At 43.2% G+C, this 21431-nt stretch overlaps 1 protein-coding gene across 1 annotated transcript; it reads right to left on the reverse strand.

Annotated features, from left to right (window-relative positions):
• Positions 1–12693: 12693 nt before the first annotated feature.
• On the reverse strand, positions 12694–21318 carry LOC136208601 (alpha-1,4 glucan phosphorylase L isozyme, chloroplastic/amyloplastic). Its single transcript, XM_065999660.1, has 15 exons — positions 20898–21318; positions 19952–20187; positions 19761–19862; positions 19167–19343; positions 18758–19033; positions 18096–18367; positions 17006–17123; positions 16532–16924; positions 16252–16404; positions 15350–15478; positions 14786–15022; positions 14271–14347; positions 13519–13705; positions 13197–13397; positions 12694–12998 (listed from the first exon to the last, which is right to left on the reverse strand). The coding sequence occupies exons 1-15, from the start codon at positions 21103–21105 to the stop codon at positions 12879–12881; spliced, it is 2886 nt and encodes a 961-aa protein (XP_065855732.1). The 5' UTR covers positions 21106–21318; the 3' UTR covers positions 12694–12878.
• Positions 21319–21431: the final 113 nt, after the last annotated feature.

The raw sequence follows: 21431 nt of genomic DNA on the forward strand, positions 1-21431 counted from the left end.
TTATAAATTTACAAATACAAACCAATCAATAAATAAAATATAACTAATTTCATAATTTTATATATCTAATATCAGTGAAATATCCAATATTCATTCTTCCTATACCATATCCAATGTTAATGCTTACCACCCAACCAAAATATACCAAGAGTATTCATAGTATATCAAAAACCTATTTCAACTAGAAAAGCAAACATATTGAAGAAGTAAAGAGAGAAGTTAACTTGAAACAACAAAATTAATCAATTTATTGCGGAATGTTTAATCATAAGATAAATACCTAAAACAAAGCTCATAATCTTCATCTTCGTCCACATCGACCTATTATTACTAGAGCTTTCAAAATTATCCTTATTGGTTGTTTATTCATCTACATTTAAAAATTATTAAACAATATTACTACATGTAAATCTGGAAAAATGCAGTTTATATGAAGAAAAAAAAATGCCTTCAGCTTTAATCCAATGTCTAAGGCACATATTAGCTTGAGCAATATTAGATTTCAAAAAACTTCGAGCGCTAGTAATAATGTTGAAAGTAGATTTCAAAGAACTTCGAGCGCTAATAATAACTTTACCACTAATGCTGAAAATAGATTCATATGCAACAGTACTAACAAGAATGAATGAAAGATCACGGGCCATTTTTGCTAGTTCAGGGTACCGTATTGAGTTTTTGTTTCAAAAATCCAAAATATCTAAATCCATATTCAATTCTCAAGTTGGTTCGGCCAAATAAAGATCCACTTGCCACTTTTCAATAATAGTAAAAGTCTCGTATATAAAAAAACATAATAATCACAAAAAAGCTGTTCATAATGAACACTGATATTCCCAATAAAATTACTAGCTAAGTAATGTTAAATCGTGGATTTATACAGTTTTATAAAAAAATTGTATTTGAAAGTTTTAATATGCTTTGGATATTTTTGTGTTTACGAATTTTTAAAAATTTATTTCTGGAGCATAAAATTTATTAAACTAAAATTATTATTAAAATTTTGAGCCAGGTCTCGATTTTGAGATAAATTTCAGACCCAACCCATTATATATTCGGGCTTAAGGCGACTTGAATCGGGCCAAGTTTATTACGAAATATATACGTCCAAACCCAAATTTTAAAGAGTGAACCTAGAAGGGCTGAGCAGGCGAGTGAGCTTTTGAACATCTCTAATCATAAGAAACTTTTCAAAGAAATTTTTTTAGTCTGTAATTATTTACTTTCAAATTACTATATGTTTTTTTTGGGTGGATACTTTAAAATTAGTATATAACTATTTACATATTATATTAAAATATTCGAATTCAAATTCAGTTAAAAAATAATTAAACAAATAAATTCAAGTTTATAAAGATTTTTAACTTAAAAACTAGATACTGTACAAATATAAATATTTATATATAAATAATTAAAAATTCTACATATATAATAATCAGGTATGCGAACACAGTGATCCTGGTCTCCGGTGGTGTACTCTGGCTTACCGATGGCTCGTCCCTGCGCCGGGAAGGGTCCCTGCGGATACTCCGACGAGCAAGACAGTTAGTCGCTCAAGAAAATCTATTAAATGAACTGTGCAAGTGATGGAAAGATTTACCCGCCTCCAGCTTCCAATGTGAGCTGTGTATTTATAGAGGGTGCTTGGGCCCTGGGCCCTTCTGCCTTTTGGGCCTTTGATTCATATCCCGAATCAAGTAGCCCCCTCCACCGAAGAGCCAAATCGAGTATTTAATGCGAGAAGATAGGGTTGTGCATCCGTTTCCCCTAGGGATAAATGGTGTTCAGCCGTAAAGAGGGCTCCTCGGATAAATGTGGGGAAAATCTTTGGGATTACTGCATGCGTGTCTTATTTATAGCGCCGCATTGATTGCGCCTGTACTTTAATCACTCGTGCGCCGTAAGAATTTATTGCAAAATTAAAATTGTGCCGGCGCCTTGTTTCCTCCCCCAACTATAAATATTAGGAGGGATGAGACGAAATCTCTTTACTTCATTTTTCAAACTTGTTTGAGAGAAAAAACTCTGCTTACTTTCGTTTTCTGTGCTCTCTCCCTCCTGCGATCGTGTCAGCCTGTCCCTACTTGTTCGCGCGGTAAGCATCCGGCGGTTTATCCGATACCTGTTGCTCGTCGGGAGTTTTCTTGCGTCAGAGTTTGTCGTATCTTTTGCTGAGGTTAGTCGCACAATCCCTTAGCCTTGGTTTTTGCGTTTTTCTTTGCTTTATTTCGACTTCTGGGGAGGGGTATTATGTTAGAGGGTTCTTCACGGGGAGCCCTAAGCAGACTGCCGCCGGTTGCCCCTGGTGACTTCACGCTTCGAGAGTCTTCACGGACGCGAACGGTATCGCGAAAAAGGCGAGCTGAAAAGGATAGTGGAGATAGCGCAGCGGGTGGTGCGGCGAAGAAAAGGAAGAAACCCGTTGATCGCCCGCTGCCTACCGTCGATCGTCCAGCTGGAGGCGTTGCCGCCGGCGTTCTAGAGGTGGTGGTGGCCGTGCCGGAGGGTTTGATTACTGTAGAGCGGCCCCTTGTCGCGATTTACGAGGAAATGCATGAGAGAGTGTGGACGCGATCTCCAGGTACTTTCGGTATCGAGGGTAAACGTTTTGAGAGAGCCGAGCGTCCTAAGAGGCCGGAGTCCCTTTCGGTCGAAGATGCCTATAGTATAATCGTCGCAGCAGACCTGCCGGCGATATCTGCGGTGTACCGACTCGGAGAGCCCTATGAATTAGTAGCTTTGGGTGAAGAGACCAGAGCCCATCATGCGGGTAGCGCGAATGAGCTCATCATTTACGAAGAGCAATTAGAATCGGGGATACGGCTACCGCTCCTGCCCTTTTTTGTGGAGGTATTGAAGGAATATGATTTGTGTCCTGGGCAAATACATCCGAATGGCTGGAGAATGATGGTCGCCTTCTATTCGTTATGTCGTTCTGCCGGGTATCGGGCAACAGGTCTAGTCTTCCGTGAGTTTTTTAAACTGAGCAAAGGGCAGCGATCTCAACATGTCACTTTCTCCCACCAGAAATTCAGAGTGATGGGTGGGTTGAAGGATAAACTGTCTGAATACCGTCACCGCTTCTTTTTGGTGAGGAAGCTTGATGGGGATTTTCCCTTTCGGGTCTTGTGGAACGATGACCCCATGGATTCCAGTCGGTGGTTGAAGACCCGACCAAAGCTCCCATTCGAGGAGAAATTGGTGACGCATTTGAAAGGTCTTCCGACGGACAAAGATCATAATCAGGACGTAGATGAGCTAGTTCGTCATTTTCTTGCCGCTGGTTACTACATTTGGAATAAATGGCGGATGGCCGACATCAGAGGGTGGTCGGCTGCGGATTTTGAGAAATGGAAATGGGGCTATAACTTCAAAGCTGGGGAGTTGGCGGAATTGGAGGCAATCTCCGTAAATGTTGCTGTTGTAGGTGAGGGCCTGGGATCATATTCTGCCTTGTGAATTATGTCGTATAAAATGTGTTGCCCGTTATTCAGAAATCTGATGCTTTTCCCTTTTTGTGCGTGCAGGTCCAGGAGATCCCCGTGTCAGTATGGATTTTGACCCTAACGAATTCAGTGTCGGTCTGGAAACCGTTGACGAGGCATTCGCAGGAGCTTCGGGTTCATTGGTTTAATATTCCTCGCTCGAGGATGCGAACCAAGTGGTGCAAAGCATGGGAGGGGCTCTCGATGCGCGGGAAGATGCTGACGGGGTAGTTGATGTCCTGCAAGGAAAGCCTGTGGCTGATCCAGCTGCCCAAGAACCTGAGGGAAATATGGAGATGATCGCTCTTGACGAAGAGACAGTTGGTAGTCCGAACCGTGGGGTGCTTTCTCGGAAGACAAGGAGGGATACGGGGAAGGCCGTTGACGAATATGTGGCTGGGGAGAAGTCCTTTAGGGAAGGTGTTGTCGGGGCCAGCGAGGGTGTCAAGAAACCCTGTTCTGATGGCGGGACTGAGCTATCCGCTGATGTGCCGGATCGGGTAGGGGATCATCCGGAAATGGTCAAGAGGATGGAAATGAAAATTTCCAAGTTCAGGGATTATGTTATGAACTTGTCAGTGCACTCCAATATGATGACTTCCGATCTGGCTCGCGCGATGGCCCGTGTGGCCAGGGTTCCCGGTGAGCATCAGCGGATGGAGGGGGCTTCAAAAATGAACTTGGGTCTGGAGACCTTATCGGCCCTTGGTGTGGTGAGTTCTCCTATTCGCACTTTCAGCCTTGCTTTATTTCTTGCAAGCTTTTTGTCTTCTAACTTTTGTTCTCGTATGCAGTCTATCCAGAATGCAACCCGAGTTTTCGACATGTGCGTTAATGACAAAAAAGCTTTTCGTGATATGGAAGAGGGTTTGCGGAGATCTATCGGTGATCTCGAGGAAGCGAATAAGAACTTGGCGGCTGCGCGGGAGCTTCTGGATCGTCGCGAGGCTGAGATTACCGTTTTGTCAGAGAAGCTGAAAGTAGAGACGGCTGGTCGAGTGGAGCTTTCTCAGCGGTTGAAGCAAGATGTCGAGGAGATTTGTGCGTACCGGGTGTTGCTCAGGATGGCAGTTGGGTGGACTCGTCGAGTAGCGGAGATTTTGAAGGAGAGAACGGGACGGGCGGCAGAGCTGGCCGAGGAGAACGACTCTCTTAAGCGACAACTGGAAGCTGCTGATCTTCGCGCTCTCGCTGGTCAGCGCGAGGAGAAACTCGTAAAACTAGACCGCATGATGCTGATTACCGCAGCTCATTCCGCGGGTTACAACGTTCCCCCGGAGGTGATTTTTGCTCCGAACATCTATGATAAGGCTGCCCAGGCGAAGGCTGTTGAGTTTTGTAGTCGTTTTAAGAAGCAATAGGCAGTCTGTACTTTGTTGATCTTGCTTTTCCTAGATGTAATGATGATTCGTACAATCTGAATCTTTTTTGTGATATTGTATTGCTCCTAATTATGATCTGCCTGTTGATGTGATTGTGGTGCATTGTGATGTCTTTCATGTCTTTTCCTCGATGTTCTATAAATAGGAGTCGGATTTTTCGGTATGGACTTGCAACTTGTTTTTCACCCCTTCGCTTCCTTCTTTAGATAATTTCTTCAGGAGAATGTCGCTTCGGGACGTCGTCGATCCGGCCCGAGTGTTGGAGGTTCAGAAGGCAATATCGGCGATGCCGCATCCCTATGTTTATTGCCCCCCGTCTGAGGAGAATGATGCGGAGAGGAAGGTGAGGTACTCGTCCCCTGTCTGGATGAACCGGGACTGGGCGTCGCAAAGGAGAAAAGTGGAGAGTGAGAATTCCGTTTCTTATACCGGATCTATCACCGATTCCTGTGAGGTTGTTGTCAGCGCACTTTCTACCACAGAAAAGAAAATTTGGTCTCATGAGGGCATCGGGTATCTCCTCCCTGATGAGACCGTTGCTCCGGTGCTCAACCCGCATCCTTAGTGGATCAAGAGGCTTCTAGCCGATGAGATGGAAAGGGTGTTGAACTTGCCCCATGAGGTGGAGTACCGTCGGGTAGGGCGTCATGCTTCACCAACGCGTCCATATGGACCGACGTTCGTTGATCCCATCAAACCGCGAAGCGTGGTTTTCCTGGAATTTGTGAGGCAGGGTAGCCTGGGTCCCGTTCCTGCTAACCCTAACCATCGCGTGACCCATGTGGGCAAAGCCTGTTTGTATCATAGGCAAAACGGCCATAATACCGATGAGTGCGTGGACTGGAGAGCGATGCATCAAGATTTGATGGATGAGGAGGAAATCCCGGACCCTGATCGTCCTAAACCCATCTGAATGTTTGTGTTTATCCGGCTTGGTGTAGCCCTAGTAGCTCCTGTAATGGCTCTATGTAGTAGTGCTTTTGTTTGTGGTGTAAGATCGTCGTTGTCGTTGTAATTTGCCATTTTATTTCAATGTGTGTTGTGAGATGACCTGAAATTTGAGAGTTTTATTTTATGTTTATGCTTGGATTAGGCGTATTCCAACTCGTTTGTATTAGGCGTTTGATATGATCGAAAAGCCGTAAAGGCCAGCACTTAAATGCTTGGTTGGCGGAGAACACGATAGGGTTCTGCTCGCTCAAAATCGTTAACCAAATGATAGTTAGACGATGTAGGAGGCGTTCGATATGATCGAAGAGCCTTTACGTTGCGCATTTGAATGCTTAGTTGGCGGAGAACGCGATAGGGTTCTGTTCGCCCAAAATCGTTAACCAAATGATAGTTAGACGATGTAGGAGGCGTTCGATATGATCGAAGAGCCTGTACGTTGATCATTTGAATGCTCAGTTGGCGGAGAACGCGATAGGGTTCTGTTCGCCCAAAATCGTTAACCAAATGATAGTTAGACGATGTAGGAGGCGTTCGATATGATCGAAGAGCCTGAACGTTGAGCATTTGAATGCTCAGTTGGCGGAGAACGCGATAGGGTTCTGTTCACCCAAAATCGTTGACCAAATGATAGTTAGACGATATAGGAGGCGTTCGATATGATCGAAGAGCCTGAACGTTGAGCATTTGAATGCTCAGTTGGCGGAGAACGCGATAGGGTTCTGTTCGCCCAAAATCGTTAACCAAATGATAGTTAGACGATGTAGGAGGCGTTCGATATGATCGAAGAGCCTGAACGTTGAGCATTTGAATGCTCAGTCGGCGGAGAACGCGATAGGGTTCTGTTCGCCCAAAATCGTTAACCAAATGATAGTTAGACGATGTAGGAGGCGTTCGATATGATCGAAGAGCCTGAACGTTGAGCATTTGAATGCTCAGTTGGCGGAGAACGCGATAGGGTTCTGTTCGCCCAAAATCGTTAACCAAATGATAGTTAGACGATGCAACCAAAATATTGTGAAACATGATTTGCGTATATTATTGATAATATCTTTTTAAGGTTTGGACATTCCAGCTATTGTCGTAAACCACCCCGTCCAGAGAGGCAATTTTGTAAGCTCCGTTGTGGAGAACAGTGTCGATTTTGTACGGACCCTCCCATGATTGGCCGAGCTTTCCTTGAGCTAAAGGGGATTGCGCAGCTGCGGCGTCTCGGAGCACCAGGTCCCCGACCTGAAAAGTGCGGGGGCGAACTCTTCTATCGTGATAGCGCGCGATATTCTACTTATGAGTCGTGATGTGTAATAGAGCATTAAGGCGCTCTTCTTCGAGTCGGTCGCCAGCTTCCTTGAGCTCTGCACTGTTGTCGATTTCTTCAAAATTGGTCTGTCGGGGGGAGCGAAGAATGACTTCAGATGGTGCCATTGCTTCTGACCCGTAGGCGAGGAAAAAGGGGGTACGACCCGTTCCCGTATGCGGGGTGGTGCGGTATGACCATAAGATTGCCGCAATGTGATCGGGCCATGCCCTGCCTTGGTCGGTTAATCGTGCTTTGATCCCTCGAAGGAGCGTTCGGTTGCTTACTTCCGTGAGGCCGTTGCTCTGAGGGTGAGCTACCGATGTGTATCGGCCTTTGATACCCCAGTCCGCGCAGAAATCGCGAAACTGATTACAGTCGAACTGCTTCCCATTGTCAGTGATGAAGGAATGTGGGACCCCGAAACGGTAAATAATAGCTCGCTTGAGAAAACTGATGACGTTGTGAGCGGTTATCTTGGCAAGGGCTTCAGCTTCGATCCATTTGGTAAAATGATCGACTGCCACAACCACAAAACGCTTTTGTGCTAAAGCCATTGGGAAAGGGCCGAGCAGGTCAATACCCCATACTGCGAATGGCCATGGTGTGATGATACCTTTGAATGGGGCCACCGGGGCGTGATGGGTATTGGCGTGTAGTTGACATGCCTGACAACTGCGGACCAGGCACGTCGCGTCGGAATCCATGGTCTGCCAGTAGAACCCCTGGAGCCGGGCCTTCTTCGCAATTGTTCGGGCTCCCTGATGCGAGCTACATACGCCTTGGTGAATTTCCTTAAGACAGTGATCTCCCTCTTCCTCAGATATACAACGCAACCAGGGATGCGTGGCTGATTTGCGGTAAAGTAAGCCATCCTGTAACGCATAACGCCAAGAACGCCGGACAACTAGGGATGCCGCTGTCCGATCTGCTGGAAGCGTCCCATCCCTAAGGTACCCGATAATTGGGCTTCTCCATCCTCCCGTCGCGGCATCTGCCGAGTCGATTTGTAGTGAATTCTCGGTGCGAAAAGCTGGGGCGCTCGTAACCTCGATCAAGGTGAGCGGGTCGCTAGACTGTTCGCCTGCTGCAAGAGCAGCGATAGCGTCTGCCTCCTCATTCTCTTCTCGCGGGACTAACACCAGATCAAGGGTTATTCCTCTGTTTTTGAGATCATTGAGTAGGGACGTGGCGAGGGTCAGGTATTGACACATTGTCGGGTCCTTTGCTTGATAAGCTCCGCTGACATGGCTAACGACCAGCTTCGAGTCCGAGCATATTATCAACCGGCCAGTGACTATTGTTTTTGATAGCCGGAGGGCGGCGATCAAGGCCTCATATTCGGCCTGATTATTAGTGGTCGGGAAATTCAATCGGACGGCGTACCGTAAGCGGAGATTGTTGGGTCCTTGAATAGCTATACCGGCGCCTGCCCGTCCGGGAGCGCAAGACCCGTCGATGCTCATCGTCCAGACATCGTCCGTGCGAGCTGGCGTTGCCGTAAGTTTGGTGGTAGTACGGCCGGTAAATTCGACAATGAAATCGGATAAAGCCTGAGCCTTGATTGTCGTGTGGGGCTCAAAACGGACGTCAAACTGGGAGAGACGAACAGACCAGTTGGTGATACGCCCGGAAACCTCTGGCCTTTGGACGGCCTTTTTTAGCGGGTAGTTGGTCCTGACGATGATCGTGTGCGCTTGGAAGTATGGTCTCAGACGTTCTGAAGCTTGTGTGATGGCGAAAAGGGCTTTTTCCACCTCGGAGTACCGGATTTCGGCTCCTTTCAGCACTCTGCTCAGGAAATAAATCGGAAAAAGCTCTGTCCCCTCCTCCTGAGTTAAAACGACCCCTATTGTTTCATCCGTGATGGTGAAATACAAGTGAATGTCCCGTTCTGGCTTCAGCACCGAGAGTAGAGGGGGGAAGTTTTTATGGCGGTGAACGCGGCCTGGCAATCAGTCGACCACCTAAAGGGGTGCTCCTTCTTGATTGCTTTATAGAACGGGAGACATCGCTGAGCTGAGCAGGAGATGAAACGTCCCAGAGCGATGATTCTTCCATTGAGCCTTTGCACCCCTTGCAGGTCGCGTGGTGGCTCCATTGCTAAAATGGCTTCGACTTTCGCGGGGTTAGGCTCGATGCCTTTTTCCGACACTACGCAACCCAGAAATTTCCCACTGCGAATTCCGAAGAAACATTTTTCCGGGTTCAGCTTGAGGTTATAGGCTCTGAAGATTTTGAATACTTCTGCTAAATCTCGTGAATGGTCGCCCTCTTCGGTGCTTAGGACCACCATGTCGTCGATGTACACCTGTACCGTCTTACCGATGAGATGGGCGAACATCTTATCTATCAAATGCTGGTACGTGGCCCCTACATTCTTTAACCCGAAAGGCATGACGTTATAGCAATATGTCCCCTCATGCGTAATGAAAGAGGTCTTTTCGGCGTCGGCAGGGTCCAAAGGTATCTGCTGGAAACCGACGATGGCGTCAAACTGAGACAAGATCTTTCGACCAGCCGTCTGATCGATGAGTTGATCTATGTCAGGCAGCGGATAAGAATCCTTGGGGCAGGCTTTATTAACATTCGTGAAATCTACACACATACGTTACTTTCCGCTGGCTTTCTTTACAAGTACAACGTTAGAAAGCCAGTCCGGATAGTTGACCTCGCGGATAAATTTTACAGCTAGAAGTTTGTCAATTTCTGCTTTTACTGCCGCCTGCTTGTCTTTCGCCTGCACTCTCATCTTTTGTTTCACTGGTTCGACAGAAGGGTCGATATTCAGCTTGTGCATTGCTCTCTCAGGTGCGACCCCCGTGATGTCCCCGGTGCACCAGGCGAAAACATTTGAATGCTCCGTTAGGACAGCCTTGATTTCATCGGCCAGCGGGGAGGCGAGCTTCGTTCCCATTTTCACTATCATGCTATCCCCAAGGATACAGTCGTCGACTGGTTCAATGGGCACGGGATTGTAACCCCTCATGTCCATCAGTCCGTCCTCTAAGTAGAGCGCTGTTCGAGGTTGAGTTGCCTCCCACTGCAGCTTTTTGGCCAGCATACGGTGATCTTCCCACGCGGGGAGGGCAACGTCAAGCACAATTCGGAGATATCCACCGTGGCCCTCAGGGCGGCCAGGAGAGGCCTTCCGATAATGGCATTGTAAGCCAGGGGGATATCGACCACCACCCATTCCGCGGTATTCTCGACCTCTTCTACCCCTTCGGCCAAGATAGTTGGTAGTGTAATAACTCCCTTTACCGGCACTTCGATTTCTGAGAGGCCGACCAGGGGGAAAGTCCCGGCCCGAAGGGCGGTGCGAGTATTCTTCATTGCGCGGAGAGCCGCCCAGGCGAGCAGGTTCACTGAACTTCCGGTGTCAACAAGCACTCGGTGAGTTTTAAAACCTGCGATGCTAATGGTGACAACAAGGGCCTCCGAGTGGCTAGTTCGGAGTGGAGGCTGCACTGTTAACGTCTGTCCGATCGCCTTTCTCTTTCGGGAGCAGTCGGGCGGTGCGAAAAGTGCTGGTGCTCCTTCCCTTATGACGTGTATTTCTCCATGGTACCTTGGCCTCTTCGGCTCCTCTGCTCGCCCCGCCTACCTTTGCTTCGGGCTCTGCTCTCTTTGCCTGCTCGCCTTTGGTGGCGCCCCCTGCTCCGTGATTCGCTCGACCTCTTTCTGTAGTTGATAGCAGTTATCCGTGGAGTGTCCAGAGGATCTGTGATACTTGCAGTATTCCTTTTCTGCCCGGGTTTTGCCCTTGTCACCGACCGGAATCTGCTGTGTGAACCGACGAGGCTGATGCTGAGTGGCGTAATGCACCTCCTTGCCCCGGGATCGGTCCCCCCTTCGCTCCGGGTTGGTGCGCTCAGCACGGGCCGGATAGGGCATCGGAGCCTCCTTGCGGACTCGGACCTCCTCACGCGATTCCGGGGCCGCTCTGCTTCTATCTTGTTTGTGTGTGTCACCTTTGGCCTTATCCCTCTCTGTCTCCTCGTATCCGGCGGGTCGGTCACAGTCATCGTATCGGACAAACGTTTGTGCCATGGTCATCAGTTCTTCGAAAGATCTAGGCATCTTTCGGAAACACTTCTGCTTTAGAGGCTCGCACGTGGTCCCCTTTGCTAAGGCGTCATGGGCCACCTCCAGGTTGAGGCCTTTGACTTGCGAGGCCATGTGATGAAACCTTGATAGGAAATTGCGCAGAGGCTCGGTTGCTCGCTGCTTAAAATCGTTGAGGTCCGAACTGATTTTCTTGACCTTTGCCGCTGCGGCAAAGCGGGAGAGAAAAAGGTCCTTCAGGAGATCAAAAGAATCGATGGACTCCGGGGCAAGTCCCCGATACCATTCCTGCGCGCTGGATGAGAGAGTGGTGGGGAAGACCTTGCACATGATGTCTTCGTCCTTTGAGTATAAATTTATGGTGCTCATGAATGACGCCACATGATCGTTAGGATCCTCGGTCCCTGAGTATTGGGCCAGTCGAGGAGCTTTCCAGCCACGCGGGAACCTTTTCTCGATAATCCTTTGCACCAGTGGCGTTTTGCTGGATGTGATGCTCCCTCCCATTACACCCCCGAGTGCCCTTTTGTCGAGAAAATGTTGAATTTTCAGTTCCAGCAACTCCTCGCTTTCCGTGGCTGTAGCTCCCGCTCGCCGCTCCTCGCCTTCTATGGTGACTCCGGCTCCGGCTTCTCTTCCCGCGATGATTGCTGCTTCCGGGGCCTGCTCTGGGAGGGCCCCTTCCCTCTGTAACTCTGCCGCCTCCTTGAAGTATTGCCAAATTTTGGCATTCTCCTCCTGCAGGCTTCTCTGTAGGTCAATGATCTTCATCTGAGCCGCCGTGTGCACGGCCTGCGTAGTTTGAAAACCTTGGATTGCGCTGAGGAGTTGAGTGGCGTTAAAGGCTTCTTCCTCTTCTGGGCCTACCTCCTCCATCAAAGGGCCAAGGTTTCTGGGGGAGATCGGAAGGCTCTGGATCACGCCTCTGGCGTGTGTCATGGAGCTGGTCGCTCCAGCTTCGGGTACTACCGTTGGAGCCGAGTCATTAGGGGTTTGCATCTTGTTTGAAGATCCGGAGTCACTTGTAGTCCACGCTCACCACACCAAATAATCAGGTATGCGAACACAGTGATCCTGGTCTCCGGTGGTGTACTCTGGCTTACCGATGGCTCGTCCCTGCGCCGGGAAGGGTCCCTGCGGATACTCCGACGAGCAAGACAGTTAGTCGCTCAAGAAAATCTATTAAATGAACTGTGCAAGTGATGGAAAGATTTACCCGCCTCCAGCTTCCAATGTGAGCTGTGTATTTATAGAGGGTGCTTGGGCCCTGGGCCCTTCTGCCTTTTGGGCCTTCCTGGGCCTTTGATTCATATCCCAAATCATATAATATATTAATATACATAATTGGTTTTTTTTTTTTTAGTTTCTTTTAACCATCTGTTTTTTAAAATAATAGACCATAATCTAATCTAATCCATCAATTTCGGTTAAGTTATTTTTCGATTTTGAAAATCATTTTTTTCGGTTAATTTTATGCGACTCTACTATTAATCAACTGAAATCAAGAAAGAAAGGATTACAAATAAATAATAATCAGAACTGTGATTCATTTAGTTCCATTATTTTGGAAGAGGTAGAATTTACATTACATTGCATCTTTATTTGTAATTTACTTGTAATCTACCCCAACCATATTTATTTCTAGCAGGGAAGAAGAGCTGTTGTAACCCTGACTGAGCTTGTGGCTTTTCAAAACACTCTTCATGATGGCAAAATGACAGGTTCGATATTCCAAATATCCTTTGCATATTCATTAATTGTTCTATCGCTGCTGAACTTGTATGAACCTGCTGTATTCATTATTGACATCTTCGTCCATAGCTGCCACCATTTACAAATATGTCAGCAAAAAACATCCATACAACCGAAAACCGCAAAAGACTGTACCGATACATTTACAGGAGATAATGGTGCTAGAAGAACTATAAATTTCAAATAAACAGAATCCACATATGTGTAAACCAGCATCTTTTGCTGTGATTCAGTAGAAAAGGGAAATAATAATGTAATGTATCTTACCTTTTCGTCCCGATATGCCTCGTCGACTTTTTCTTGGCATTCTATGTAGCTGGGGAAGTCCTTGCCAACAAGGAAATAATCAGCCCGGCCAAAACCTTCGTTTCCTTCTAAGGATCCTATCAGTTCATCATAGCTGTTAGACCCAAAAACGCCACTCCTGACGTATTTCTTCACCTCTTCAAAACGTGGGTCCGGAACAAACTACACAAAGAGTAATCAACCATTGAGATGAAAAACATAACATGATAGCAATTTCTAAATCCTAGCCATAGCTCAACTTATAATCACAAACCCCACGATGAGTACTATATGTAGTATATACCTTTCCTTCAGCTCTTTCTTTTCTCAGTCCTGCAATCTCGTGAGCTTCGGCACCAAAGAGGAAAAAATTGTCTTCTCCAACCTCTTGTCTTATTTCAACATTGGCTCCATCCAATGTCCCAATTAGGACACATCCATTCATTGAGAACTTCATGTTGCTGGTTCCACTGGCTTCCATTCCAGCAGTACTACAAGAAAGGGGAGACAAATTTCAGCACCGTAAGAAGTTCTTCTACAGAACTTTGTTTTGTTACTTCAGGGGTTGATCTTTGAGTTTTTGGTGTTTGAAAGGCCACAGGCCAATATGACAGTTCTTCTAAAACTTAAGGAGCAACTTGAAATAGAGATTAAATGGAAATAAGACCTGTCTAGGCTTAAAATCCTAGTACTAAAACCTCGAATCAATGAAAAAAAATTCAGTGGGGGTAAGCTGACTTGCAACCATGAAGCAAATTTCACAGAGTTTGAAATCAGAGAGTATCCTGGTAGTCAAATTTGCATAGGATTATTGCAGCTTATGTCAACCATGCTTAAGACTAAACCAAAATCTACCCAACATAACTGAATATGAACATTGGTCACAAGTCTGGGCAGAGATTTGCGAAACTCTCAACTCTGAGGCAAAACAATGCAGCTTTGATCTAAAATATAACCAGGCCGGAGTTCTGTGTCTTCATAACATATCACGCCAGTAAAAGACATATCTGGCCAAGGTACAATAGAGATGAACGACTTTTTGAAGAAAGGAATTACCTGATATGCTGTGACAGCTCACTTGCAGGTATAAGCAATTCAGCAACGCTGACATTGTAATCAGGGACAAAAACAACCTAAAATTCAAACAGAAAGAGAAAATGCATAAACATTTCTGTTTCGCGATAGAATGAAACTTGATGCTATTACTTATTTACAGTTAAATGTTGTAAAAACTTCTAAAAATAATATATATAAATCCAAAATTCCATATGATATATCAACACAAGGATGGGATTGCTCAAGCCACTATATGCATGTTTCTGAATGTTTCACACTCCCGGCAGCAATAGAAAATTAATAAAATCCCTGAAAAAGTCAACACCCTAAAACTATTTCGATCTTTGCATACCAAGCAACCCTATGGAAACTCGGGTGATACCTTAGTTAGAATTGTTACATGAACCTTTCACCATTTTTCTTGGATTAGAGCCACCTTATTATAAGGTCCAAATAGTAAACCAGCAAAGAAAATGAAATTAAAACGAATATCCGAGTCTCATCATAAGTTTTACCTTAAGTAAATCCCCTATTTCAGGGTCATGATTAACTGTGGCCCCAACATCTGTGATAAATTTCACTATTCTCTTGGCTTGCAAATACGTAGCAAATGCTTTTCCCCCAAATATACAAACTCTAGGAACGTACTTCTTTTTCCTTTCTGCAGCAGTCATTTCTTTCATCTTCTTGTAGCGGTACACAATTCCCAAAATATTCATCAATTGTCGCTTGTATTCATGAATACGCTTCACCTGGACACAGTAATTGCCAAGTAATATAAATATATGTTACAGCTGGAAGAAAAATAACATATTTCTTGCAGAGTATTTGCCAATCGTATCCCTTGAACATCGCCAGTATTTTCCCATGAGAGACAATGTCCCTTTTCATTCTCCAACACATACCATAGCATTCTTCTATTCATTTTCACATTTCTGAACGCATATGAATTCAACAGAATTCACTATGATTTCATCTGAAATTTATTGCATTCACATCTTTTTCTTTAACTGCAACATGTGATTGTCACGCTACAGTCCACTCTCACAAGTTTAAGGATCTCAACTTCCAGAAATTACCTGGATATCAAACATTGCATCAGGGCTGACGGAATACCCTGTTTTTTCTTTGAGCAATGACACAACCTTCATTTTATTGCTTCTTTTGGCAGCTCTCCACTGGGTTTGGAGATCTTCATTATCTGCAAACTGCATAAATATTTACATAATTTCGATTAAAATACATAGCTGTGACATCATAATCAAGAAATTTATGAAAATTGTGATTGCATGGAAAGATAACGAATTTAGAAACAGGATCAGAATTTCCAATGAGGTTACACACATTTGGACAGAGAAAAATGTTTCAGATGTAATTATAGATTGTTTTATCTTCCCTCATAAGATTGAGAAGAAATATTGATGGCTCTAGATCATCCAAAAAATTTAAATGCTTCAACAAGTAATTTTTCAAAACATAAGCTGTAAGCAACCACACATAATGCAAACCTTAAGAACTAAAAGAAATTATAACAGAAAGCAACAAATAAATGTCTTCTTCAATGAGCATCAATATCTGTTTCAGCAACACATTCTAAAATCTGCACAACCTGCCTATTGAAATCATTTGAATCATAAATATATGGATCTATCAACCCTATAAAGTGTTTCTCTTGTACACATACAAACAAATATAAATTATGTAGAGTGCCAGCACAACATTAAACGTATGAATCCTTTCAAGAGAACAAATGAATGTCAGTTACAAGCCTAACCAACATTGATAACAAGACATGACCTACTTTTCTGCTCCCAACATTGCGGGACCACCTGTAAAATAATTGCATGAAGCTATTGACACAAGAAAATGGAAGGCAAAAAAAAAAAAGATGTTTCGAGTTAACAAATTTAAAGAAGTAATGGTGTGTAAGCCACCAATTGAGGGAATTTGAAAAATAAGAAAGTTTCATTTGGTGGATTACCTTCCTTAGTTCAGCTAACTGTTCAGTATTTAAGACCCAATCTTGAGAGCCAGTCCAGTCAGTAATAATTTTACTCAAATCAGGATTGCAGAAATGGATCCATCTTCTTGGTGTAACCCCATTAGTTTTATTTTGAAATTTCTCGGGCCACAACTGCCAAAATTAGAGCACATAAGGTTAAAATAGAAGCACTGGTATGCCAATTTGACAGGAATCTTGCCCAAGTCCAAATAACTTCATTTGAACAGGATTTGACTGTCAGAAAATAAACAGGAACCACCTTATAGAATGCATTAAACACGTCGTCCTTCACTATTTCGCTATGTATCTCAGCAACTCCATTTACTGCATGACCTCCTACAACACAGAGATTAGCCATTCGAACCATCTTTGGTGGTGGTTTTGCCGCCACCTTTTCCTTCTTCAAAGTACCTTTGGTTTCGAGTTTGTCTTTGCCATCATGATCATCTTTTTCAATAACCAGCTTGGTTTCTTTATTGGATTTTGCACTCGCTTTAGTTGTAGAAGCAACAGAGCTTTTCTTAGGTTTGACAATTACATCTGCAAAAGCAGCAGGCAGATCTACATTTTCCAGTATTCTCATTTCCTTCAATTTTTTCTCTAACAACTCAGGATCTAGTTTGCCATACTCCGAAACAATAGTGCCTACGAGCTGTATAATGTGGAAAAACAGAAATTAGGGCAGAATAAACATGCCACAGAAAGAGGATTTCATAAAACTCTTCCAAATTACCTCTTCATCAATCATTTCAATGATCTCAACATGTCGTGGAAGCAGTTTCTGCATAAGCTCCAAGCTCCATTTCTCAAGTGCTTCAGGTAGAACAGTATGGTTTGTGTATGCCGTAGTTCTGGTACATAGTTGAAAAATGTTAACAATATAGGTCATAAAACTTGAGACTCGATCTTGGGAAGGTGTCTTCATCAATCAAATAATATGATTGAATCAGTGTATAAGTAAGAAAATTTGAAGTGAAAAGGCAAAAAAGATACACATTCCTCTGCATTCTTTTTTACTAACAGATGTGGTGCCAATGGGATAGGCAACACAACGAATGCGAGGTAAATTCAAAGTAATACTAAGTTAAAAAGAGAGAGAGAACAAAGAAAAAACGAAGAGCCAACATAAGTAGTGAGTGCTTGATAAAGAACAAAGCAGCAAAACACGTTATGCATATATTTACTTCCTGTTTCATTTTTCTGTTTTGCTCAGATCACTTGAAAACACTGATAGAAATGAAAGCCTTAAACAATTCCAATGTTAGTAACTAAGACGAATTCCACTAGAAACTACCAGCTAGAAATGAAAGACACAGAAAAGAAAAAAAAAAAAAAGAATACAACAGATCCATCAGTTATTATGTGGTGTCATCTCAGCTATATTTCACATAGAAAGTGTTAGCTGGCTCATATAATTCATAGATAAATCCACTGTGGTCTAACAAAGCACAAGCAAAAAAAGACATTACTGAATTATGATTTCACTACATTGCAGTTGGAGAATTCAGATGATCCTCTCTTTAGCATTTTACCATGAAAAGGCTTCACAAAATGACATGGGCCTAAATCCTTATGCCTATACTCTTTGTGAGAGGAAAATAGCAGAGGATGATATGCAATAAAAGGAATAATTTATACTTTAAGGCGAAGACTTCATGACTGAGCTGAGCAATAGGATCAGTACCACAAACATACAATAGGTACTAAAAGACCTATCAGCAAAGATCTGAAACCCCATTCACATCCTAACGGCTTTCAGACATAACTAAAGAAGAAAATAAAAGATCATCAAGCGTGTATTCAAAAAATCATGTAAGAAGTACCTTTGAGTAATGTTCCAGGCCTGTTTCCAGCTCAAACCTTTCAAGTCTATCAATATTCTCATGAGCTCTGGGATGCAAAGCGTGGGGTGAGTGTCATTCATTTGCACTGCAACTTTCTCTGGAAATTCCTCCCAGTTTATGTTTGATCTAGATCTTCTCTCAAAGCGCGCAACAATGTCTTGGAGAGAAGCTGAACATAAGGTGTATTGTTGCTTCAATCGAAGGATCTTTCCCTCCATTGATTCATCCCCAGGGTAGAGAATATAGCAAATCTGACATAACAATAATAATAGTAAAAAGCTTTGCAATGATCAGCTATAAATTGATATTGTTCTTCAAATAAAAACTTAATAAAAGGTAGTAGTCTGTGGATTGCATTATCAAATATGTGCATATAAAGAAATCATAAGTATATTAAGGTAATATATTTTCTGAGAAGTATAAGCCACGGAGATAAGCCTGAGCTATTTAAACAATTAATAGAAAGAAATTTAGAGAAGAAAACATTTGCAGCAGTACAAACCAAAAAATTATACAGATATAATTTTTAAGAAGCATGCAGTATGTATGACAATATCATTGCTGATTAAAATAAAGCCCAATGTAAAGAAAACTGTCAAGATCTAGTGAGGTTATCTAAATATTCATCAACAAACCCACACCTTTTCTGCATTTGCCAGTGCCTCATATGCTTTAGTGTGATCCCCACTGTTGAAAGCGTATAAGTCCACATCTTCCGCTGGAGCTTTAGTTGACCAAAGTCGCAGGTTAACAGTGGTTTTAGTTTTATATCCTGGTATAGGAACATCGTATGCCACAGCTTTTATATCCTCTCCTCCAATCCATTGTTTCTTTCCATCTGAACCAGAAACAACCTTGCCGTAAAACTTAACAGGATATGCAACATCATTTCTCACTATTTCCCAGGGATTTCCCATCTACAAGGAGAAAAGTATGATTAGTTATGATTAATAACCAATCGGAAAGTGAAAACAAAAATTTCAGCCAAGTTTTAAGGCAACCTGCCATAATTATCTAAAGCAAATGATAATGAGCACAATGCAAGTGTACCTCAAGCCAATCTTCAGCAACCTCTTTTTGACCATCTTTAGTAATTTGCTGTTTAAATAAGCCATACTTGTATCTTAAACCATAGCCCCATGCTGGGAAGTTCAATGTTGCCATAGAGTCCAAAAAGCATGAGGCAAGTCGCCCAAGACCTCCATTTCCAAGTGCTGCATCAGGCTCCTATAATAATTTAACCAGCGAAATCAGATGATAAAATAGAGAAAGGGCTCTATACTAGTTTGCCAATAATTGTTAGTCTTGCACAAAGTAACAATAGAAGTTCTAAAGCAGAAAAAGTTCAAATTCAGTACAATAGAAACTTCACAATCCTAACTGTTTTAGAGTTCGAGTCTTAAAACAACATAGGATATCCTTTAGTATGCTATATACTTTCATTTTCCTATAGTACGAGTCTTTAGACAATGTATACGAGTCTTAAGACAATATAGTTTAGGTATTGAAGCATGCCATGTGAGCTTCCTCCTCGTCAACATAAAATCAGTTTGCAAAGTAGAACATGTTAAGCCGTGCAAAACTTATTACTCAATAATTCAGTAATACAAGTTATAGTGAAGGAATTTTATAAAAAAATCTCACTTGACGAGATATATTTTCCAAGTTGTGTCCAAGCTTGGTCAACGCCTCTGCATAAGCACCAGTCAGCTCTAAATTACCAATTGCATTTAACAGTGCTCTGCCCTAGCAAAACAGAATAATGACAAAACAATTATGCTGTGTAGACAATTGATTATCAGTTTTTGTAACCACAATATGGCATCATCACAAACCTGTAGAAATTCCATCGACAAGTAATATGCCTGCTTTACATTCAATTTCTCATAGTACTCGTATGTTGAATTCCAATTTATCATCAGAGTATCACGAACACTCTGTGCAGTCGCAAAGAATGCTTTGGGAAGCTCAAATTTATCAGGAGAGAAAGACGGTGTAAATTCTGCATGGTATTTGATAATCGAGGCTACAGATGAGGCATCAAGACTGGACAGATTCCAACTTGGTACTTCTACAACAAAATGTAAAGGTAACAATTAACTAAAGTATACATATTAAGTACATTGCAATACTCTGAAAACAAACGTTGCGGACATCATTTCAGACAGTTGAGGCCTATCAGGAATTCAGTGATTATTAGTTTCTATAATCTCGCACAACTTATAAGAAACACAGTTGAGAGTATCCATGTAGACTAATCAATTGAAGTTATTATGACAAAATACCCCCAACATTAAACAGGCACACCTCAAAACAGAATGGACTGGGAACTACATTTCCATCAAACAAATCAGAGATTACCGTTTCAGTATCAGAAAAGGATGAGGGGCCAACAACTTTTCATGGTTGATAAGAAAAGCTTGAATAGGTGGTGGGTCCCAATCCCTTTTCAATACTAAAGTTGTTAATATCAACCACTACCAGGAAAGTACCACTTCATGAAACAGTACAGTAAAATGGATATCTTCTCTCATTAAATGGAACTACAGAATGATCACCGCCATCTAAATAAGGCTTCAATCTTAAAAATTCAACAAAATAAAACGTAAAAAACCAAAACCAAAGATCTCTCATCCGCACTCTTCTATCCAATCCAATCTAGAATAATACATCAGCTAAAACTAATCAATTAAACAACAGAAAACAGCAGAGAAGAACATACATTCGAAAGAGAAATGCATCGACAAAAAACTTATGTAAAAAGGAGCAGACAAGACGTACCTTCGTTGGAGACCTGATCTTTGAGCTTCGGCTTTTGCTGGCTAGACACATTCTGAACAGAGAACGACCTCCTAACAGGGCTGGACCTCAAGGTCCGAATCAACAACAGATTCGATCTCCACTTACTGCTTCCGGAACCGAAATCCACAAATCTCGAACCAGAACGACAATGTGAAGTAGCAGAGAATTGTGGAGCGGAAGTCGACATTCCTGTTCTATCGGTGATCGGTGATCAGTGATTAGAGTGGGTGTATAATGTATATAGTGAAAGAATGGGCTAAATTTGGCGCAAACAAATCAATCATACGGAGTTAGAAAATTGTTAAAGAAAAAGTTGCAATCTTTTGTCTTAATTTACTGAACCGATTATAAATCTGTACAATAAAGTGAAGCCACGCACATGATTCCGATCGATTCACGTGCCTGGTTCCGCTCCGCCATAATTGAAAGCTCTGGGATTCTGATTCTGTGTGGCAGAAAGATAGTTGGGATTCTTACATGAGGTCACGACTGGAATTTGGAAAGTGTTTTTGG

This window comes from Euphorbia lathyris, chromosome 1, assembly GCF_963576675.1.
Source record: "Euphorbia lathyris chromosome 1, ddEupLath1.1, whole genome shotgun sequence".
Lineage (NCBI taxonomy): Eukaryota > Viridiplantae > Streptophyta > Magnoliopsida > Malpighiales > Euphorbiaceae > Euphorbia > Euphorbia lathyris.